General features: G+C 46.3%; 8 protein-coding genes across 8 annotated transcripts; 3 read left to right on the top strand and 5 right to left on the bottom strand.

Moving 5' to 3' along the window:
- The first annotated feature begins 244 nt into the window (after window positions 1-244).
- Window positions 245-15,159, top strand: LOC6607278 (paired box pox-meso protein). The gene is made up of 2 exons (XM_032720459.1): window positions 245-907; window positions 13,264-15,159. The coding sequence occupies exons 1-2, from the start codon at window positions 898-900 to the stop codon at window positions 14,364-14,366; spliced, it is 1,113 nt and encodes a 370-aa protein (XP_032576350.1). The 5' UTR covers window positions 245-897; the 3' UTR covers window positions 14,367-15,159.
- Window positions 9,015-9,744, bottom strand: LOC6607276 (4-O-methyl-glucuronoyl methylesterase 1). The gene is made up of 3 exons (XM_002032019.2): window positions 9,607-9,744; window positions 9,466-9,553; window positions 9,015-9,412 (listed from the first exon to the last, which is right to left on the bottom strand). Exons 1-3 carry the CDS (start codon window positions 9,706-9,708, stop codon window positions 9,147-9,149), a joined length of 456 nt encoding a protein of 151 aa, XP_002032055.1. The 5' UTR covers window positions 9,709-9,744; the 3' UTR covers window positions 9,015-9,146.
- LOC6607277 (odorant receptor 85a) lies at window positions 10,889-12,352 on the bottom strand. The gene is made up of 3 exons (XM_002032020.2): window positions 11,535-12,352; window positions 11,117-11,474; window positions 10,889-11,062 (listed from the first exon to the last, which is right to left on the bottom strand). Exons 1-3 carry the CDS (start codon window positions 12,293-12,295, stop codon window positions 10,988-10,990), a joined length of 1,194 nt encoding a protein of 397 aa, XP_002032056.1. The 5' UTR covers window positions 12,296-12,352; the 3' UTR covers window positions 10,889-10,987.
- On the bottom strand, window positions 15,073-16,702 carry LOC6607279 (high affinity copper uptake protein 1). Its single transcript, XM_002032022.2, has 2 exons — window positions 16,263-16,702; window positions 15,073-15,736 (listed from the first exon to the last, which is right to left on the bottom strand). The coding sequence occupies exons 1-2, from the start codon at window positions 16,332-16,334 to the stop codon at window positions 15,272-15,274; spliced, it is 537 nt and encodes a 178-aa protein (XP_002032058.1). The 5' UTR covers window positions 16,335-16,702; the 3' UTR covers window positions 15,073-15,271.
- Window positions 16,703-17,441: 739 nt separating this feature from the next.
- Window positions 17,442-19,197, top strand: LOC6607280 (4-hydroxybenzoate polyprenyltransferase, mitochondrial). Its single transcript, XM_002032023.2, has 3 exons — window positions 17,442-17,549; window positions 17,609-18,600; window positions 18,663-19,197. The coding sequence occupies exons 2-3, from the start codon at window positions 17,632-17,634 to the stop codon at window positions 18,870-18,872; spliced, it is 1,179 nt and encodes a 392-aa protein (XP_002032059.2). The 5' UTR covers window positions 17,442-17,549; window positions 17,609-17,631; the 3' UTR covers window positions 18,873-19,197.
- A 6-nt stretch (window positions 19,198-19,203) lies between these two features.
- Window positions 19,204-20,819, bottom strand: LOC6607281 (eukaryotic initiation factor 4A-III). The gene is made up of 4 exons (XM_002032024.2): window positions 20,555-20,819; window positions 20,128-20,494; window positions 19,881-20,072; window positions 19,204-19,816 (listed from the first exon to the last, which is right to left on the bottom strand). Exons 1-4 carry the CDS (start codon window positions 20,685-20,687, stop codon window positions 19,309-19,311), a joined length of 1,200 nt encoding a protein of 399 aa, XP_002032060.1. The 5' UTR covers window positions 20,688-20,819; the 3' UTR covers window positions 19,204-19,308.
- A 153-nt stretch (window positions 20,820-20,972) lies between these two features.
- On the bottom strand, window positions 20,973-21,884 carry LOC6607282. The gene has a single exon (XM_002032025.2). The coding sequence runs from the start codon at window positions 21,812-21,814 to the stop codon at window positions 21,026-21,028; it is 789 nt and encodes a 262-aa protein (XP_002032061.1). The 5' UTR covers window positions 21,815-21,884; the 3' UTR covers window positions 20,973-21,025.
- A 15-nt stretch (window positions 21,885-21,899) lies between these two features.
- LOC6607283 lies at window positions 21,900-22,800 on the top strand. Its single transcript, XM_002032026.2, has one exon. The coding sequence runs from the start codon at window positions 21,960-21,962 to the stop codon at window positions 22,743-22,745; it is 786 nt and encodes a 261-aa protein (XP_002032062.1). The 5' UTR covers window positions 21,900-21,959; the 3' UTR covers window positions 22,746-22,800.
- The last annotated feature ends 189 nt before the right edge of the window (window positions 22,801-22,989 follow it).

The following is a 22,989-nucleotide window of genomic DNA, read 5'->3' on the forward strand; positions in this document are numbered from 1 at the left end:
CGCCCCTTCCTCTCACGAATGAGTGTGTGTGTGTGCGCGGAGGAGAATCCGGAGAGTGGGAAAAAGAGAGAGAGAGATCTTGGGATGCTGCGACGACGCGGTGGCTTCCACTTCCACTTGAGCCTGTAGATGTGGATGTGACTGTGACTGTCGATGTGGTGGTGATGTTCGATGTGTGCGTGGACGTGGATGGTGGGCGATCTTGATCGGCAGCGCCGCGGCAGCGTTAGTCGCAGCAGACACGGGTGACGAGCAGCAACGATCGTTTTTGGAGAGCGCGCCAGGGTTTCCCGATCCAAACCGTTCCCAACCGATACGCTACGACCCGATACGCTAGAGCAAAAAGGCCAGCGGAAGATTAAAAGGCGCGCGCACGGATCAGTGAATGCGGTTTAAATCGGTTCAATTGCAAACAATCGATCGCACGGGAGGTCCGCCAGCCAAGTCCAAAGTAAACCGACATAATCCCCAAAATCAAAGCATAACAAACCCATTGTAGTGTCATTAAGTGTGTGCAGTTCCCGCTTCCCCAATAAGGTGTGATAAGTGCGTGATAATTTTCGAGCCAACCTACTCGAGAGCGATCGTTTTGGCCCGAAAATGTGCTAATCAGATCTCAGTCTTGGTTCACGGCATAGTAGGCATCGCAGCCCGATGCTGCCCCGCACAACTGGCGCCAATTTGTATACAAATTTCATGCCTTAATTGAAACTCACATTATAGCCAAGTGCGAAAAGTTAACGACTTAGGTAACCACCGACAATCCCCAGCAAAGCAGACTCCAACTATTCCAGCGAATCCAAACGGGGAAAGTTCCACGGCAGAGTTGGCGAAAAGCAGATTTGGGTGCCCACAATTGCAATTCTGGAGTTCTTCAATCAACTGCCATCGGCCGAAATGGACCCAGGTACATCTCAATCCATAACTCTCAAAGTATTAGAACCCAGAATTACTTTCCAAACCAAAATTTTTAGATCTATTGGCATTTTTGAGGTGCCGACGGCATTGGTTTTTTTTAGCTTAGTAGCTATTTTATTGATTTATTTGGATTAACATAATCAGAAAAACCAGCATATGTATATGGCAGGAAATATTGATAATACTTTTGAAATGACATTAAGCTCTCTATCTTAAAATATAAGGTAACGAAAAGACAAATTCAAAAGTAGCACTATATTTTCACTTAAATCTCTTAACTCAAATCCGCCACTCGAGTGTTTTGCCAATAAAGCCCTCTTGTCCGATCCTCCAGCCAAGTCCTTATCCGGATCCCCTAACTGCTTGGGGTAAACACAATTGCTCGCTGGACCAACTTCTTTTTTTTTGTTTTTGGGTCAAGCCAAGAGGCAGGTGTTTGCTTTTGATTTTCGTTTCAAAAGGCTGCCGTCGCTTTGCGCATGATCGACAGCCTCGCGGTAGCCGCGGCACTTGTTTGGCTTTCGATGATGTCGCCGACATCCGCACACGTACCCGATCCCAAAACCCAAAACCCTAAACCCAAAATTCAAAACCCATAACCCCAATCCAATCCCACACTCCGGAGCCAGGGCTCCTAATTTAACTAATGATCGTTGTAATGTTTGTGCCTTTGTCGTGCGGTCTTCACTTTTGGCTCCAAGTGTCCGTGTCTCTGTTTGTCCATGTGCTTTGAGCCAAAAACAAAATGCGAGTGCAAGACATGGCCTTATGGCCGAAAACTACGCCACACCAGTGTGTAAAGATTTGATCAGTTCTCTCAGTTATTGACAAACATGTGCGCAATCGAATAATTTGGCATGCGTCGATTTACTTTTACAAATTTCGAATTGCTTAGATCATCTTTTGAAATAATTTGCCAATAGTTTTTAATTTCTATGAGTGACATACAAGTATGACCAATGGTAATCTCTTATAATGGTATTTCCCTCTAAATTTCAAGTATTTATTTGTTTGCTTGAGCCTCTGTATGGCAAAGTATCAAAAGGACATACACGAATATATATTTTTCTACTTGGCCGGGCAGAAAAGAAGTTATAAGTCGGCTAGGAGGTCCCGCACTTTTGGTCCATTAATGACTTGCTTTCGATGTTTTGACATTCTATTTGTACGCCAGCATTGTTTGCTCACTAGGAGACGTCGAAAAAGATATAGACGCCGATGCAGACCCATGCCCATGCCCATGCCCGAACCCAAACCCAAACCCAGACTGTGGACCAGAGGTGCAGAAATGCGTGACTAACGGCCACCGGTAGCCATCTACTTCGGTAGCTAAACATGAAAAGCCCACCAGACGCGGGCCGCAAGTGCAAGATGTTAAAATCACAGAAGGGGGCAGTAAAACAAAAGGCGCAGACGATGGCCACGAAAGGCAGGCAAACACTTGAGATCCGAGGAGGAAAACGTCGCGTCAATGTGTACACGCCTTAATGGAAGAGTCTATATGGTATGGTATGGGAGTAGGTGCGCAGGAGCAGCGACTGCAGGAGGATGCGGCGGGGAGTGATCTGAAAGCCCGACCAGCAGCTTCCTCCCGTGGATACCGATGATTGCGGTCCGGGTTTCTGAAAACGCTTCACTGCCTCGGCTTGATTGTGTGGCGTCGTTTCCCCTGAGTTCTTTAATTAAATCACATCCCCGCCCGCTGATGCGGAACTTTCATTAAGCGCATTTGCAGTCATTTTGGGCATTGCTCGGCGAGCTTAAAAAATTAGCACTAAGAACCCTTTGCATTTTATCCTTTGAATTATATACTTTTTGTAGTATTATGCTAGGTTCCCCCTATAGATTAGTTGACATTTGCTCCCTTTGGGCGTGGACATCTCCCCATGGATCCACAACCTCTGACATCTGACAAGTGTACTTCATGTTCTTGGGAGCAAACTCAGCTCATTACCATAAATTTAATGAGTTTCTAATCGTTAGGGGGCACGTGTTTGAGCCAGTTCATTCTTCTGGAATAATGAATGCGATCGCATCAATAAGCGGGCGGCTAACATCTGGTTTTAACCCCTAACCCCTAACTCTAACCCCTTGATGGCCTGTGTCAAGTCCCACGGGGGCGATGGCGACCCAAAACCGGAACTGTCGCAAGCATTCCAAACTCCATTTCTCAGTCTCGAATTTGGAATCCTGGGATCAGCGCTGTGCGTCTAGCTATTTTCCAGCGGCTCTAGAAGTTCATTTAATGCAATTGTATGATATGAAATTAAGTTATTTAGCTAAAGCAAATTCAAGGTTTTGTTGTTAAAAGATAGTTTGCTGCTAAAAGACAATAACAATTCCATGTAAATTGTTAGCTATTTTACGCCAGTGCCTCAGCTACTTTCCGAATCCCTAGTGGGCGGGATTGTGGAGTGGGTGAGCTGGTGCACATGTGGTTAGATTTATATGCATCTCGCCGCTGTCAGCGAAGGGCGTTGCACATTGCTCGAGTGCCGGCGAACCCGAACTGCAGCGGAGTTGTCGGTTCTAGTACATTGCCAATGATTGGTCGGATGCGTTGGATCTCCTGTGGGCCTGTGGGACGGGATCGGAACTCTGGCCATGGGTTTGGCATCGACATCGAGCACATTTCGGCTACGCACTCGCATTGTGCGCATTCCTCGTACGCGTAATTGAAGTCGCTGCGGCATCTTTCCTTTGGTTGTTTTTTTTTTCGGCTGGGCCGCACCCCTTTCGAGTTCCTCGAGCTCGCTGGCTAGGGTCGTCATATTTGCTAGCCTCCTCCAACTGGGCCCCATCTACCCGTTTTCCGAAGGGGGCGGAAGAAAGGAGCTAGTGCGTCGCTATCTTGGCGGTGGCTGCCGTGATTTATGGACTCATTAATTTCTGTTGACAGACAATGCTGTTGACGCCGCAGGAATCTATTTAGCTTTATGTACTTTTGATTCCCACTTTCTGGGGCGCCTATCTTATGGGCTCCATTTATAATTCGAGGCGCTTGCACTTGATCTGAATACGGAAATACGCGAGCAGATGGCAAGCTAGATTGAGACACTTAAAATATCTCTATAATGCCAGTTACTAGCTGTTAGACTTCTTTGGAGAAAGTAGTCGTAATGAGTTGCATTTCTTCGTCTGGATGAAAGCAGATTCGATCGATGTTAAGTAAACATAAAGCGATGCCAATCATGACTCTTTTCCATTGATAACACTTGGGATTGAACTCTGCAGCAGATTAAAAAGTAAAATGGCATTGCCAGCGGATCAAAGTGACAGACGTAGAGTGGCTTCCTCTTTCACTTGGCGCGACGATTCTGTGAAATTCACTGATAAATAAATGCGATTGTGTGGCAAATTGTGCAACGCTCCGAATGCAAAATTGTCGACAAGCTCTCGTGTAGTTAGTGTAGAACCAAAAAAAAAAAATTATATGAAAACCCAACTATTTATAAGACGCTGAGGACCGCAACAATGTGGGCAACCAACTAAAGAGTGAAAAGGGGCGGGCCACATGGCGTATACGCGACGCGTTGGCTGAGCCTCAGCTCAAGTCAACTGAGTTGTTAAATTAATTTTTTCTGCATGCCGAATGCATATAAATTTATATATGCTGCAAGCAACCGGCGGGGGAATTAAGAAAATAAACATATGAAGGCATCTCCCCACCGCGACGGCGCTCCGTCAATCAACCTGCTCTGGGTTTTCCGAAGGAGAAGGAACCGCTTGCCAAGACCCAAGATTTATGGGAGCAACACGCAGTCCGAAAATGCATTCGCACATATTGTATGGTTATGAGAGGGGAAATCCAATTTGCCATGCATCTAAACTACACACTCTTAAAATTGCCAGGATATCTCACAAGCATTACATTCAAGGTACTCTTGAAAACCCATAACTTCGACTTTTCAGGAAGTGTTTTAGTTGTTTGAGATAAATGTGATTTTTCCTGGAACTACACAATGGAATGTATTTGATGTGCCAATAAATTGCATTTTTCGCATAAATGTGTTAATTTCGGCTTAAGAAAAGTCTGTATTAAAATGCTAACAGAAACGGGAACCAACAATTATTTTTTAGCTTAGTAGATTGACATAGAAATGCAGAAATATTTACTATTTTATATAACATATTATTATATTTCCTAGTGAAGGGTATCTTTTAGTTGGCTTCAACATTTCATCACTTATTTGGGGATGTCTTTTGATCAAATCAAACACCAGACCAGAAGGCCCGAAAAATGTATTGCCCTGAATATCAAAAACATCATTTCATGCCAAATTTATAGTCAATTCGGGCCCAACGAACTAAATATAAGTATCCAAATTGGCAGCCATTTTGGTATTTCATTATTTATTTTATTTGTTTGCAGTTAATGTTGTGAATATTCAGACAATTACTCAACGCTTTCTGCGATTTAATACAATTTAGTGGACCATTTTCGCAGAACGCATCGCTTAGTGTGAAAACGTGTTAATTGACGGCCCGCTTATTAATTAAAATGAAATTTAAATGGCATTTTTACAAACAAAAGTGCCATGGGCGTGATAAGTATTATTGTCATCATCGAAGCCAGCTAGAATTTCGCCTATGCACTCGAATCAAAAGTTATAAATCATACAATGTATTTTACGAGCATATAAACAAAATGTCTTATCAGCTCGAAATGTTTGAATTTGTTAAATTCAATTAGGCAGAAAATAAGTTCATTGCCTCTCGACATTTGACATGTTCCCAGCGTTCAAGTTTCTGAAATAATCCACAGTCGATCGACTGCAGTTGAATCAAAGTATTTTTTATTGCAATATTAGTTGCAACTTATCAGGCAGACAAGACAAATATATTATAGTATATGCATCAGTAAGGAAACTGATAAGAATGAATTATGTACATACATATGTGTTCATGTGACAGTCTTATAATAAATCCACAGATGTAGCATGCAACAAAGTATAGGATTGAATTAAGTACTTGCAAGTGTTGTTTCACTTTACTATTTATCGTTTTAGCCTTTGGATCAGATGAATAAAAATTCAAATTTGCTCATTAAATTACCAATGCATTTACTTTTTGTTAGTTTTTCTAGTTTTTGATTAGCCAGCAGCTAAACTGCAACTATGTACATACATACATATGTACATAAATATACTCGCTATCATTTTTTTCCCGCCTTTTCGTCCATTTTGTTTAGCAAAATATTATTTTTAATTAGTTCTAGTTAGTTAACGTTCGTTAATTGCTCCTGTAATTGGATTTACGCGCATCAGTGGCTTTTGTGAATACTTTAATGATATTTTAATAAATTATAAAAAACTTAAGCTGCAATATGTGCAACTTTAATTGCCGTCGGCGAAACTTTAACGAAAGGGCAAGTGTTCAAAAATTTCCAAGAACAAGAACCAGAAATACAAAAGGGAAAAAACTCTCACAAAAATACATTAAAGCCGACATTTCTTTCTGGATTGCGTTTGTAATTTGCTGATCGCTGGCAGAGTTCCCAGTCGAAACAGTGGTCGCCATTGTATTCGGCAATTTCCCAGAATTTATGAATTATAATTTTGCCGTATAGACAATTTTAATTGAGCCTTTTATGGCAATCTGCAGGCGGGGAAGGGCTCTCAAAAACGGGGGTCCGCTCGAGGAACAATTAAATCACAGATCAAAATCGATATAAAGAGTTTAAAATCAATATACTTCTATCCATGCGACTTTGATTATAGCTCTTATTTGGATATATTCATCTATAAACTATGTATAATAACGGATATACTAAGGTCTGATTTACGATCTAACGATCCATATATCCCAAAATGTTTCTGTGTGTGCATGGTTTTTGGAATCTCGAGCCAGGCGTGATGAACTCAGTAAAAGTGTTCGATTTCAAAGCAAACACAGCCATTTGTAAGCCATTTGTACCGAAACACACAGAGATACAGAAGCGTCGGCTACCGAATCCGTTTCCAATTTCCGTCGGGGATGCTAAAGGACTCCCGGAGTCCCGGAGACGAAAATCCATGGGCAAATATTTACCGATCAGACAAAAGCAATCTCCTTCTCCGTCTCCATTTCGCTGCAGAGTTTATGATTTTTTAAGCTGTTTGCCCGACCTCTTCACAATTCCATAGCTGTTTGCCTTTCATTAACAGAAGCTGCCCAGATCGGATTGGATCGGATGGATCGGCTTGGGAAGGGGCCCAGTTTTCAGTGTGTTTGCCTTGATTAAGCGCTGACTAGCGGAAAGTCAAGGAGTCGGAGAGCCAGGAAGGATCCTTATTAGAGCCAAAGTAGCCCAGTCAGCTTGATCACGCCAGCAGCAGGCGTAACTCAAAATTAAACAAACAGAATGTGGCTCTTAGCATTCGAAGGTTCTCCCGGAGGCAAACAAACAATCCAAACAAACTCGAAACGCGACGGCGACCAGGGTAGCACACCTAACACACTGCTCCTCTGATCGTGACCGACACTGGGCATTCGTCTATCCATACACCCAGCCATGTACCCATCCACACGAAGGGTGTACGTATAGGTGTGCCCACCTCCACTGCCACACCGGTGGCATGTTTGCACCTTTAATAAGACCAACAATCAGTGCCGACGCACCGCCCAAGTGGCCATCCAGATGGGTCAACGATGTATGTTGCACTTGTGATCCCTCGAAAAGGGCCACGAAGTTCTAACCAAGTTGAAAGGGAACTGACCCATGGGTAATCGTAAAGTTAATTTGGTAGATATGAATTCTTATTTCTTATACACGGACTTGGAAATTCCTGATACAAACTGATGTTTGATGTTATGCCTCATAACTGTCGTGTTCAACATGGGAAATCAATCCAATTCGATCTGGACACTGGGCACGTTGCGAAATGTTTGCTCTTGACTCAGCTCATCGATGGAATTGAGGGGGAATCGATGTGCTGCTCTAATAGGAATTACGTGACTAATTTGCATGTGGCGGGGGCATTTTATTCTCGCCGGATGTCGATTGGCTGCCATAAATCACAAGTGGGCGACTTACTCACATCTTTGAAGATGACTACTCGAGGGCGAGGCAAGTCGAGCGACTATCACTGGGATAATTCTGAAAATCAGGCAGCTGACCAACCGATAGCAGATTCAATTAATTTTCCAATTTTTCGGTTAGGCGGAGGTACGATTCTTATCGGTAGCATAGCACACATATCATAATTGAGGCCCAAGTGCTCAACTTTGGCTGCCATTTATCTTTGGTAATTGCCCAAAATTGATGTCATGCGTATTTGAAAAGCCATTAAAACGAAGCAGCTATCTTCAAAAGATCCAAACAGGAAAATACGAGGAGGAAACCAAGAGCGTCGATCTTTGTCAGCGACAACTAGAAAGTATTTGTTCAGACAAATTTATGGACGCTTAGCGCAAAAGTCAAGCACTCGGAGATAATGTTCTTGAAGGGACCAACAAATTGCAGCCATCATTGGGCATATTTCGAATATTTTCCACGACGATCACAAAGATTGGGAAAAGAAAACTGAACGCAAGAAAAGAAGCAAATAAAGATCTGAACATCTGAACTAAAGAAAGCTTAGGGTAGTAGTATATATATATATATATATTTCCGTTCAATTAAAGCTTACGAATTAGATGCCGATTCGTTTTATTCAGAACTCCTTGTTTCAATACTTTAAGAAACAAATCTACGGAAGAAGCTGTGACATCTGTTGGGAGATACAACTATATTTGTCGCTTCCATGATCTTTGACTCCAGTTCGTGTCTTCCTGGCTGGCGCTGAATATTGTGGAACCGCACACAGACCATCACGTCGTGTAACTCAATTCGTAAATAATTAACGATCACAAGATTACAAATGTCAAACAGAATGTCAAGTTGGGGATGCCATCGTGCTCGTCGAGGGGGAACCGGAGCTGCTCCTTTCGCCGCCACAAATCTTAAAAGACCGAGTGAACAAAAACCACCGACTTGGCTCCCCAGCCACCAGACTCGATCCTCGATGCGTGTGGGTCTGTGGCGAGTGCCAGCCGATCTGTTGTGACTTATGTCAAGACAATTGCGTTACAATATTTTGAAGATTCAAAGTGCCTGGGAATGAGAACCGCACAGATTTATGGCTCAAACGGAATGAACGTCTGTTTTATTCGAGCTGGGTTGTTAGCCCATGAGCAACATTATCGTATACCAAATCCCATTTAATAGCTAGTGTTAGAGAGGTGTTATAAGGTAGGGATAAGATAATCTAACCACCAGGGGCAGCTGTAGGTGGGGCAGATGTGGGTGGGGCAGCTGTGGGTGGGGCAGTTACTGCAGGTTGTGGCGATGTCGCAGGTGCCGACGGAGCAGGCGTTTCGGGGGCAACTGGGGCTGGAGCTCCAGGAGTCGAGCCAGGAGGAGTTGCAGGCGCACCTGGTGAACTCCCTGGAGCTGCCTGCGGAGCTGCAGTGCTTCCATCCGCTGTTGCATTTGGAGCAGCTTGCACAACTACCGTGCAGGTATGACAAATCACTGAGAAAAACAAACCAAAAGGTCACTGAGTTCAAGAGGGTCTCTCAACTTACAAACGTGCTCATCATCGACATCATCACTATCACTATCATTGTCATAGAGTATATCCTCGAGAATAGTCCACCAGTCGGTATCGCGTTTCTAAGCAAAAAAGATGAAAATAATTATATGTTTCAGAAGTACAACCGACTTACCGTCTTGACAGAGATTTCCTCCAATGACCTAGCATTAATGCTCAGTAAACTGAACAAAAGGCACAGGCCCACTGCGAATAATATATCCCTTCTGGCCGACATCCCGACTCCAACTGAACAAAGTTGCTTAGAAAACCGACTTATATAGAACCTAAAGCCAATATTTTGTAATATTTAATGGCTGTTAGTGCTGAAAAGTGGACTATTTCGAATTTATGGTGGGTATTCAGGGGCTTAGACGCGTACATACATCATATTTTCAAAAGCTTGCAAACTTTATTGTAGGTAAACTTTGTAATCACGTCAGAAAATGAATAGAAAATTAAAAATCAGCTGAATATCATTAGAGTATCTATAATAATAATAATATAAGTTTTTAACTTGGCATAATCAGCATTCCAAACCGTTTCCTATGCAGTTGCTTACAGTATTCCCTAGTCGATCTCTAGTCATATCCCATCTATTACAACCACCTTTAATGAGGGGAGATTCCGTCGATTTCGAACAGTTTTCCATATTTATGCAGCTGCACGTTCGCTTTGTCTGGGACTCCGAAACGAGGCAAGTACTCTAGCTATGATCGAACTGCAATTGACAAGTGCGCAAATCCATAACCATAAACTATGTACACGAAATTCGACACTGTTGGGGATCATTAGCCGGGGATCGCTGGAAGTGAGGGAGTGGAGAAGTCGGGAAGTGGGGGACTGCGGGATGATGTCGGGCAACAAGTGGGATGGTAATGCGATATCGGAGCAGCGGGAAAACGAGCTTGTAAGTCGCGAAATGCCCTCCTGAATGGAGCAGCATCGAGGTCGATATACTCCGTCTCCCGGTTCATTATCGCTCCTTTGTCCGGTTCCTTCCTGATTTGTTGAGATCGCCGCCACGAGTAACCCGGGAGCTTTATTGTGGTTTTTATGGCGCTGCACTCTCCAGTACGTGTTGCACTTGGAGTTGCTGTTGTGGAACACGATTCGAAATTAGAAGACGGCGCAGATGTGCAGCAGTGCCTCCAACTGCCCATAATGGTAATGGACCGGACGGCAGTTTCAGACGGGCAGCGAGCTCCAGCGGCAGGTGCCAAGAGGAGAAGGAGGAGGAGGAGGAGACTCCTCCAGTCTCCAGATAAGAGGGCTACCCATTTGCCACCGTATAATGGCAAGCTATTATAGTAAAGTTTGAGTTCGACTTTGTTTGCCAGAGAAGTTATGATTATGAGGGTACAAACAGATTTTCCAGATATCTAATAGGTTGCCATAATGTTTGCAACACATTTAAATTTTATATAATCAATCTACATATATTTACTTGTTAATTGTGCACTATGTGAAACTACTATCCTAAATTGAGTTGATCAAATTTGTGGCAATAAGCCGTATTACTCCCTTCTCAATTTCTCGGCCAAGTCCATCTCATTTACAATGGTCACCACTGAGAAAGCGAACTTGGCCATCTGAAAGAGTTTGTTAACAATAAAATGTAATAGTTCTGTAAGATATTATCTTACCTTTATATTGGTGTTTAGACATATGGGGAAAATTCCGCCCGCAGTGAACAAAATCGACTGCTGCGCATTGTGAATGAAGTACAACATCGTGGTTCTGTATCGTCGCTCAGCTCCAATCCACTGGGAATGGAACAGTGTGTTGGTCAGGGATTCGCAATCGCTGCTCAGCAGCTCACAGACATAGCAAAAGGGAAAGGTCTGGGAAAGAATGCCTATGGTGTAGACCCCGGAGACAACGCGCTCCATTACGGTGTTGTAGAACTGCATGGACACCGCTGCCAGACCCAAAAGTAATCCGACGGATAGCAGTTGGATGAACATCGTGGCCGATATCATGGGACGCAGAGTGTTTCCATATCTAATAAGGAAAATGGAGTGGATTATGTCATTCTACAAGGAGTATTCCATTCTTCCTCACTCGACAATTAGCTTGTGATCCTTTACACACTCCACCAGCTCGGCAAAATGTTGGTCGTCGCCCTTTTCCACATCAGTGCGCAGCTGCTTGATTCGCTCACTAAAGAGCTCCATGTGGATCCGCAGAACGACCACATATATGATGGGGTATACGTCCAAAATGAGATTGGCCAGAATAATGCCAGCCATGGTGACCGATTCAATGGCAGTGGCCAGATAGAAGTGATCGTCGGGGTTAACCAGCAGATTGTACAAACAGAATGGAGTCTTCCCAATCACCAGTGCTCCGGTTAAGGCCATGGATAGATACCCAAAGTAGATGCAATGGTAAATCACAACAACACGATTGCATAAGGCCGCTGCTCGGTGCACCTGGACCTTCTCCTCCATCTTGGTGCATCGAATGTCCATGGCGTCCATCATCTTTTGAGCCGTTGAAAATCGCCGCCGCATAAACAACACTATAATGCCCTTCAAGATGGAGGCATTGGTGTTAACCGGCACTTGGACATACGTAAACAGATCAGTGGTCGTGAAGTTCTTGAACTCCTTTATTCCAGTCATTATCAGTCCGTAGGGTATGAAGATGAAGACGAGTACTAAGACCACCAGTGTCCAAATGTAGTAGAGCCACCAGTATGGCTTAGTTCGTGGCGGAAGTCTCCATCCCATTTGATCTATGGATCTGTTTAAGTAGATCAGCGAGTCTCGGGATCGAAATAGGGATCCAAGGACTGGCTCTTGGATGTACTTAAAAATCATTTTTGAAAAGTTCCCTTAGAGGTTTTGATTTAACTTGAACTTTGTCACCTGAAGACTGACGACAGGACCTAAACTGGTTGCATTTATACGAGTTGTTTAATTGTCCAATGCTAGTTAGTTATTCACGAACGTTACAATTAGGGTATTAGAGAATGAATTAAATGTAGAAGAACCTCCTTTATTTGCCTGCCGAATTGCACAGGTTGTTTTGTGGGGTGTGTCTGCATATCTTAAATAATTGATAATTGTTGCCACATTGTCCCTTTCACAGGAATGGTGGTTAATTGCTTTATTTATGGTCCTGTGAAAATACCTTATCTGCTGAACCGTAATCATTCTTAGATCCAATCTTGGCCAGCTCAAGAATAGAATGGACCCATGTGCACCTATCCTTAAGTAGTGTTCTATGCGCCAAGGGGAAATCTTTGCGTCATCGCTCAAAGTGCATTTCCGCACGTTCTGGGCATTCAAATTGTGTTTTCCCAGTCACAACCGGGGCACCCACATCCGCAGTTCTGAGAAGCAAATGGTAGCGATTTTCAGCCGAACAAACGGCGGTACCACGACTCACTCATCTTGGGCTCCCGCTCGACGATCCTCCTCCGCTCCACCGCTCCTGCAGGTCCCACTCCTAGCCACTCATTTGCCACCGAAACTAATTAGACGCAAATGTGCTTTTGTTCGCCTTCCCATTCCCAGGCAACGCTCTTTGTTCGCACTCTGTACTGGGAATCGGGAATCGCTTTCGGATGATACTGTTTGCCACTTATGACAGGCAGAATGTAATCTTTATGGCCGTTTTGAGCAAGATCAGTTTCCGAAAACTGTTTTTAATATTTATGTTACTTCGTCAAAGAGAAGTATTTCACTAACTTTAAGTTCGCCCTAGAGTACTTCCTTGTCGGTGTCCATTTGCCATTATTCCTTTATGTTACCAACCTGACTAATCCGCAACCTTCTTCTTACAGAGTCGCAGTGTCCGCAGTATGGCGAGGTGAACCAGCTGGGCGGCGTCTTTGTCAACGGCCGTCCGCTGCCCAATGCGACCAGGATGCGGATCGTGGAGCTGGCCCGCCTGGGCATCCGACCCTGCGACATATCGCGCCAGCTGCGAGTGAGTCACGGCTGTGTGTCCAAGATCCTGGCCAGGTACCACGAAACGGGCTCCATACTACCCGGCGCCATTGGGGGATCCAAGCCGCGCGTGACCACGCCCAAGGTGGTCAACTACATCAGGGAACTGAAGCAGCGAGATCCCGGCATCTTTGCGTGGGAAATCCGTGACCGTTTGCTCAGCGAGGGCATTTGCGACAAGACGAATGTGCCCAGTGTGAGCTCCATATCGAGAATCCTGCGCAACAAGTTGGGCAGCCTGGGGCATCAGCACACGCCGGGAACGGTGATGGGCAGCGGAAGCAGCAGCGGTGGCGGCAGTGTGTCCAGCAATGGTGGCCAAAACAATGGCACGAGTGCCAGCAATAATATCAATCTGGGCAATCTGGGTAATCCCGGCGGTGGACCGCACCATCCGCACCACCATCATCATCACCAGTCAGCGGCGGCGGCGGCAAGTGCCCATCATGTGCACGCCCACGCCCATGCCCACGCCCACCTGTACAACTCCATCTACCAGCCGTACAGTGCTGCGGCGGCATACAGCATGAAGACGCCCTGTGGAAGTCCATCCCCGCCGCAGGGAGCGGGCGGTCAGGGATCAGTGCCCCATCCCCACCAGCTGAGGAGTGTGGCCGCCGCAGCCGCTGCCGCCCACTGGCCCTCCTCCCACTCGGTCAGCGATATCCTGGCCCACCATCAGGCTGTTGCCCTGCGCGCCAGTTGCCAGGTGGGCGTCGGAGTGGGTGGAATGGGCGGCATGGGCAGTACTGTGTCCCCGCTGCCGATGACTCCTTCGCCGGTGGCGGGAACTGCCGGTGGTCAGCCACTGCTCGACTGCGAGGGTGGGGCGGGACAGCAGTCGCCGTACAACTACTACATGTACTTCCAGAACGGCGGGATGCATCACCACCATCATCACGGCGGAATGATGGCCGCCGGAGCCACGGGCTTATGAGTGGGTGGTGTATAATCAGCGGATTGGTTGCGGGTCTAGCTACTTTCGATCGCGGTTGTTCAGTCTAGGTTACTCTAGTCTAAGCGCTAGTTAGGGAATGGCGCTCATCATGGCGCTCACTTGCCACTAAAATTTAAAACAAATGTACTAAAAGAACTTATCATTTTCCCGGAAATTTTAAACTAATTTAAACTTTAACTATAAAGCTTGCAAATATTGGTGCTTGGTTAGGTAAGTGCAAATAGATAAAGTGTCGTAAAACAATGTGTGCGAGATGATTCACCTGATCTTAAGTTTTGCTTAGTTATACTAACTGCCCAGATGTATCACAGATAAAATATTTGTTAAAAAGATTTTTCAAGATCTAAACTAAACTAAAATGTGTACTATTGTGTGATAAGTGAGTGTCATGGTTGGTTAGGCCTTCAAATGTGAGTTGTGGGCTGTCGTCAGGACTCAGACCTGGTAATGTTCGCATTTCATAACGAATTTCATGTAATCCTGGAGATTTAAATTCGCGTTCTTTTTTGTTTCATATCGGATTGTTTGCGTTTTGAGTTCGGGGTGGTCAAAAATAAAGTGTATTGCTTATAAAAATGTATTGTAAAGTCAAAAGTATTGAGTGGTACTTCAATCGCTTTAGATGCATACGCGTTGTATAGGTTCTTGTTCTCATGACTACTATTTGTACAATATGCTCATTAAGTAAACTAGTTGACTAATTTATGCTACGATTACATCAATTACAATTAAACCAAGTGTAACTATCGAATAAAATTGTATTTTTAAACAATTTGTATAATTACGTGGGGACGGGACTGTTTGATGAGTGAACCAAGAACTGATAAGAGCTTAGTTTATAACAATTGCAAGAAATATAAACAAATAAGAGCGATATCCTTGATCTAAGGACAGCACTCGCTCTCGTCGGGATTCTTCTTGTTCCAGCCGAAGAAGAAGTAGCCCAGACCCAGTCCCAGAATCACTGCCAGGCACAGCCAGTAGTTGAAGGTCATGAAGATCAGCATCAGCAGGTACGAGATGACGATCTGCAGCAGGTTCAGCAGGGACTGGACGATGTGCGACGAGGCGAGCAGGCGCTGCCAGTAGGTCTGCTCCCTCGGCTCCGCCAGGGGAGTCTCCGAACAGCATCCTCCGGCTGCCGGTGCCTCGTTCTTCCTGCGCTGCTCCGCCGCCAGCTGCTCGCTCTCGCGGCGGGCTTCCCTGCGCGCCAGTTGCTGGCGCAGGAACTTGAGCGCCTCATACAGGAAGGACACCAGGAAGATGGCCAGGGCGGAGAGCACGAACTCCGTCACAGTGGACGCCACCCATCCGCGCCACAAAATTCGCTCGCAGTGTCCAGCGTGGAACTGAAAGCATACAAGAGTGAACGATTAACTAATAATCCCATAAGATCAGTAAGATGAGGTTCAAATACCACTTTCTAGTCACTTTAAAGAATAATATGACTTTTAGTTTTAAAAAATATGAAGCTTAAACTTGTCAGTTAAACAATCACTTTGAATTACAAAATCTTTTTTACAATTTCTCTACAGCGGTATAATGTTAAACACCCATGAATGTTTATTCATGAGACACCCTGTTCGAGCATATTCAATTTGTGTTATTTGTATTTGCTGAGAGCGAATAAAGCGCTAGAGAGCGAATAATTCGTTGTGGTGTCTGGCACATAAACATACTTATACGAACTTATACTAGGGAGTGACTAGCCAGAGTATTCAAATTCCAAGTCGGACGAGATGTTTGTTTGCTCTCCGTGCAAATCTCGTTCAGCTAAACTGGATGAGTGACTTTTAAATTACAGCGTTTAGCGCAGTGGTAAGTGATTGTGTATCAGAATTGTAGGGCATAGGAGTTGTGTAATTGCGTACTCACCACCATGATCATGGGGCAGGACTTGGCCGTGCTGGAGCTGTCATCCGAGCCGTGGTCATGATCGTGATCCATCTTGGACTGGTATAGTCTTAAAACAGATATAGTCGAACGGTCAGAAGGCGTGGAAAATCCGACTGGCACAGCAATAAGTGATAAGAGCTAGACCTGCTGAGGTGCTGAGAGCAGAGCGTTGACTGCTTGAAACCCGGTGCTCGCGAGTGGTTTTTTAAAGAAAATCGCCCCTAATCCCCCGACGCGGCGATAGGCAAGTGCGCTTATCTATGGGCAATGGGAAAGAGCGTTATCACCTAGTAGCGGCGATTCCAACGATAGTCGCCCCTGACTAAGAATGCCAGCCCAGATACAGTCATGTAAATAAACATAAATGCATGCAGATCTCAGGTCAGATCAAAAATTATCTTCTGCAGATCTTTATCTCAAGAGATCAAACCCATTATTGATCCGTCGTGGGCTTCTCTCCGGATTGCAGTTTAATTTATGAACTCATGGCAAAGGTTCGACATTCGATTCGCGTGCAGAATTTATTGCAATTTAGATTATCAATCATGGGCTAATACATGATGTTGAAATTATTCCATTATTCCATTATTTCTTCGGTTCGATCACGGTTTTATGGCTCTAGTCGAGTACATTCATATGCCCATATTCCGGCACGGAAGCGATAGCAACCGTCGGTCGCCGGATCGCCGGAGGTCTGCCTTAGTCCACTTGGCTTTCCAAGAGTGTTATTTCTTACTGTGCTATTTCTAACTGGGATCGAATGTCGCCGAAATTGATGGCCGTGCGCAAACCTTCTGCGGCCGTGTGCAAAAATTCTACGGACATTCCTGCGCCGTGTGCCAATTTCGAAAAATGGGCGACGTGCGCAAAACATTAACGATATTGCAGAGGGGTAAGTGGTTGGGTTATTAGTTTAGAGCGAAAGCTTTTGCTAAACTGCTTAGGTGGTAAAGAGGTTGGTACGCTTTAGTTATTGGTATTGGTAAAACGAAGGATTTCATTACACATATGCACTTCTGTGCTTAGATATTTAAATATGACTTTTTTAAAAGGCAACTCAAAAGTTAAACATTTACCTAAATTGCTTATCACTTAAATATTAGTCTTTGAAACTTATATTCAAATGTTTAGCGCCAAATGCAGAAATGCCACCAGATCAGATTGTTTTTTCATGTGTCCGGCAACTCTTTGCCTGCGTTTACCCGGATGGCAACCCTTTGACATTCCCAACCAAAGTTCCATTAAACATCTTGCCATTTTTTGACTGTGAGTTTACGAACAAATACAACTTAACATCGTGTGACTTAATGCTTTAATCGTTGAAGGTGCTAGTGCAAGGCAAATCGCAATGTATGCGCTACGACACCTGCGACTTCAGAGCACTAGGCACTTCCGCAGCTCTTATGCAGCGGCGGCAACAACAAAACACATGCTGCCCCGGCAACCAGCGCGTGTTCTGATTGGGGATTGGAGCACTTGGGATAAGTCCCGGCTGCAGGATGTATACTCCAGGAGTTTGAGTACCGCCACTGAGCCTGTGAAGCCGCAAACACCTCTGCAGGAACTCGTGTCGGCCGCCAAACCCTATGCCCAACTAATGCGAATCGACCGGCCTATTGGCACCTACCTCCTCTTCTGGCCCTGCGCCTGGAGCATAGCGCTCAGCGCCGATGCGGGCTGCTGGCCGGACCTCACCATGCTGGGCCTGTTCGGCACCGGGGCACTGATAATGCGCGGCGCCGGGTGCACCATCAACGATCTCTGGGACAAGGACATCGATGCCAAGGTGGAGCGCACGAGATTGCGGCCCTTGGCCTCGGGGCAGATCAGTCAGTTCGATGCCATAGTATTCCTCTCGGCGCAGCTCAGTCTGGGTCTTTTGGTGCTAGTCCAGCTCAACTGGCAATCCATATTGTTGGGCGCCAGTTCGCTGGGCCTCGTGATCACGTATCCGCTGATGAAAAGAGTCACCTACTGGCCCCAGCTGGTTCTGGGCATGGCCTTCAACTGGGGCGCCCTACTGGGCTGGTGTGCCACCCAGGGCAGTGTCAACCTGGCCGCCTGCCTGCCACTCTACCTCTCCGGCGTCTGCTGGACCATTGTCTACGACACGATATACGCCCACCAGGACAAGCTGGATGACCTGCAGATCGGTGTGAAGTCCACGGCACTCAGGTTTGGCGAGAACACCAAGGTCTGGCTGTCGGGATTCACGGCAGCCATGCTGATGGGTCTTTCCGCCGCCGGCTGGGCTTGCGATCAAACTTTGCCGTACTACGCGGCTGTTGGAGTTGTGGGTGCCCATCTGGTGCAGCAGGTATTTCTTGTTATATTACGATGCAGAAAGTCATTTACTTATTCGTCCGTTTGGCATTCCAGATCTATTCCCTCAACATTGACAACCCCAGCGACTGCGCCAAAAAGTTCATATCGAACCATCAAGTAGGACTCATTCTCTTTCTCGGCATTGTTCTGGGCACCCTTCTGAAATCAGACGAAAGCAAGAAACAGCGACAATCCTCACTAACAAAATCGACGGCCAGTTCGTACGTTCCAGCGCTGCCGCAAAAGCCAGAAGTCATAAGCTGAGATGAGCCAGACGAGCGGAGATTGTAGTGTTAATTTATGTTTATAGCGCGCTTTTTGATTCGCCAAAACCAAAGCCTCTAGGTATCTGATTAGATAGAATCTTGTAAATAGGCTTATGACAATTTTTAGCTCATTTGCAATAGGTTAAGTCTTAAAGAATATTGCTAAGTGCACACCTCACTTAAACATCAATTAATTCTTAATTGTAAGTGCCCGCCTTGACGTAAGAACTTACGTAAATCACCCATCCCCTGAGCCCCCATAACCCATTTGAGAAGCAAACTGGTTTCTGTATTAAATTCTTACGTGTTATTTATTATTATTATACAGATTTTGGTTGTCTATTGAAATTCAAATACTCTTCAAATGTATTTACTTCATTCGTTTGTTGTTACGGCTAGGAAAAGTGCGTTACATAAAAGTAATGATAGAATATTTAGATCAAGTCAGCCACGTTCATGGGCATCTCGTCGATTTGTGTGGAGTAGTACTGCTCAATGTCGCGCAGGATGCGGATATCGTCCGATTTGACAAAGTTAATAGCAACACCCTTGCGTCCGAAACGACCAGAACGACCGATACGATGGATGTACAGCTCACGGTTGTTGGGCAAATCGTAGTTGATGACCAGCGACACCTGCTGCACATCGATACCACGAGCCCACACATCGGTGGTGATGAGCACTCGCGACTGGCCGGCTCGGAACTCCTTCATGATCTCGTCACGCTCCTTTTGCGGCATATCGCCGTGCATCGAGCTGACTGTAAAGTTAGCCTCGCGCATCTTCTCCGTCAGCCAGTCCACCTTGCGTTTCGTGTTGCAGAAGATGACGGCCTGGGTGATGGTCAGAGTATCGTACAGATCGCACAGGGTATCGAATTTCCATTCCTCGCGCTCCACGGCGACGAAGAACTGCTTGATGCCTTCCAGCGTCAATTCGTCACTGTGAGGGAATGAAATGGAGTTTATGAATCACACTGTGTGGGCGGGAACAGCATGTTGCTTACCGCTTGACCAAGATGCGAATGGGATCTGTCATGAATTTGGAGGTCATCTCGAGTATCTCGTGGGGCAAGGTGGCCGAGATGAGCACCACCTGGGTGGCTGGTGGCAAGTAGCGATACACATCGTATATCTGTTCCTTGAACCCCTTATTAAGCATCTCGTCAGCTTCGTCCAGCACAAGCATCTTGATGGCTCTATAAAATGCACATATAATTACAATTTTGTTTGATCGGTCACATTTAAACATACCTTGTTCGCAGCACCCGTCGCTTGATCATGTCGAACACTCGTCCGGGAGTGCCGCTCACAATGTGCTGACCGTAGTCCAGTTTGCGGATATCCTCGCCCAGGTTGGTGCCACCGATGCACACATGGCACTGGACATTCATCATGTCGCCGAGGGCGAGAATGACTTTCTGGATTTGCACAGCCAACTCGCGAGTGGGCGACAGGCACAGAATCTGCGTCTCCCGCAGCGTGGTGTCCAGGCTCTGCAGAATGGAGATGGAGAAGGTGGCGGTTTTGCCCGTGCCTGATTGTGCCTGGGCAATCACATCCCGTCCCTTGACGATAGGGGTAATGCTCCTTTGCTGAATGGCCGAGGGTTTCTCGAAGCCTTGGGAGTGCAGAGAACTGGATTAGCCCTAGACCGGCCATAGGTATACACACCACTCACCGTACGCGTAGATGCCGCGTAGCAGCTCCTCCTTAAGATTCATGGCGTTGAATGTGGGTATCACCTCCACATCCTCGCTCGTCTCGAACTCCACGTTCGAGAGGTCCTCCGCCTGTGCATTCTTGCGCGCCATGTTCACTGCTTGTTCGCGTGCGGTTTCGTGCTGATTTTAATAAATATTTACAGTCTTTTTCGGCTAATTTTTCCGACTTTCACAGAAAAAAATGCGGTTCGCTTGCTAGAGGTGGCCTATCGCAGAAGACTAGTTATCTATTGCTCAGCAACAATCGATTATGGAATCGTCGTCGATTTAATTTGATATAGATACATTTTGACTTATTTTGCAACAAATGGCAACGCTGTTATCGGGCGGCAACTATTTAAAGTAAATATATGTTCTTTTTTTTATTGTATTTTACGGTGTTTTATTACAAAATATAAACCAGCTTATTGCCATAACAAACAATCAACTCAACTTGTTTTAACCGGAGTGCTACTTCTTCTTTTGCGCAGGAAGTTCTCGAGCGACTGAAGATCCTTTCGCTTCAGCATCTTAATCCTGCTCACCAGTTTCTGCAAAGTTTCGATCCGTTGCTGCGCCTCCTTGGCGGCTTCGTTGGCCTTCGCAGCACTCTGCCGATTTCGCTCCAGATCCTTCTGAGCCTCGCCCATGCAGTTATGGAGCTCTTCCACCCGCATCTTGGCCGCTTTCAGGAGGCTGTGCTTTTCCAGGGCCTCTTTCTGGGCACTTTGGGCCATCTTCCGAATGTTTTCGAGATTTTCGTCCACTTCATTTACCATACTCTTCATAATGTTCACTGATGTGCAGAGCTTGTCGCGGATCCCCTTTGCCGTCGTCGCCGAGCACGAGCTGGTAGCAATGGCTCGTTGGATTTCGTCGATGACCCTGTTCGTTTCTGCCAGACTTTTTCTGTATTCATCCAGGAGCTGCTTCTTCCCGTTGAGAGCCGCCTCCGCAGCCTTGGCCGCCTGCAACGCCTTGTCCGCCAGCAAGGCCCGTGCCCTGTGGCCCGCCATCTCGGCGGCACACGGCTGCGCATCCTTGGCGTCCTTCGCATCCTTGGCCGCCTTCGAGGCCACCTGACTGGCTTTCATGCTCGCCTTGCAGGAAATGGAGCCGGGCTTGAAGCGCGGATCGTTTCGCTGGGCAGAATGCGCGGCTGTCGACAGCAGGATGTTCCCAAGCAGCAACATCGTAACCAGGGACTCGCAACGCATTGGGAATCTTGCATCGTACATAAATCTCAAGGCCCATCAGGAAATCGAAATGTGGAGATATTTATGGGAATGTAGCAGCTCCACCGTTCAAAGCACTAATATTTGAAATATTTGAACAAGTTACCTGTCTGTCTGATCTATTTAATCCAACTATTTCAAGTTAAGCATGGAGATAGTACGAATCGCATTTCTACTTTTCTTCCTGTTCTCATATCATTCTGCGGGCCACAAGTTGCCGCAGTCCTCCAATGAGATAGCTGCCCTGATTTCGGATCATCATGGTGATGGCGACAACAGTCTGTCGTCATCCTCCGGCGGTACACCGTGCGAATTCAAGGTGAGTGGAAAGAGTAGGGGAAAGGCCTCCAACATTGCCCAGAAGGCGGCCAAGGAAGCCAAGGAGGCCTCCGATGCCCAGATAGAAGCTGGCGAGGCAGCTGCCCGCCAGGTGAAGCAGCAACTGGCCGACAAGGCGCTGGCCGCCGCCAAGGCGGCAGAAGCTGCGCTGGCCGGCAAGCAACAGATTGTCGAGCAGCTGGAGTCCGAGGTGCGCGAGGGGGAGCTGGTGGTCCAGGAGGAGAGCACCTTGTTGCAGACCACCCAGACCACTTATGCTGCGGCCGGGCAAGCGGCCAAACAGGCGGCAGATCAGCTGAACACCATCACGCTGGCGGTGAAGAATGCGCAGGATAATGTGATCAACTCGGAGCACGTGGCCAGTGGCGCGCAGCAGGAGCTGGGCGAGAAGCAACAGCTCGTGGAGGCGGCCAAGAAGCGGGTGGAGCTGTTGCTCCGCCAGCTGGAGGTGGCCCGTGTGGATTTCAAGAATACCAAAAACGCCGCCGAGAAGGCAGCCTGTGCTGCCCAGGAGGCCAGGCAAAGGGCCACCAGGGAGCGCAGGAGGGCGGAACTAAGGCACTTACTCTGGCTGAAGAGGGGACGCACCCACTGAACCCAGTAACTTGTATATCTTATATTTTATTTTATTGTATTTAAAAGGTCATAAGTGAGATCACAATTATGAAATCAAGAAGTGTATGATGATGCAATTAGGGATTACGGGGCATGCACTCAACACACCTCGCTAAGCTTCCGAACACTCCTCCGTGTTCACACGCGGATCTGCGAGGAAGCGAACAATCATCGGACTCCATCGGTCTTTCGTCATATGCAATCTCACCCGGAGCGGGCATTTA

Source organism: Drosophila sechellia, chromosome 3R (genome assembly GCF_004382195.2).
Source record: "Drosophila sechellia strain sech25 chromosome 3R, ASM438219v1, whole genome shotgun sequence".
In the NCBI taxonomy this organism is placed as follows: Eukaryota; Metazoa; Arthropoda; class Insecta; order Diptera; family Drosophilidae; genus Drosophila; species Drosophila sechellia.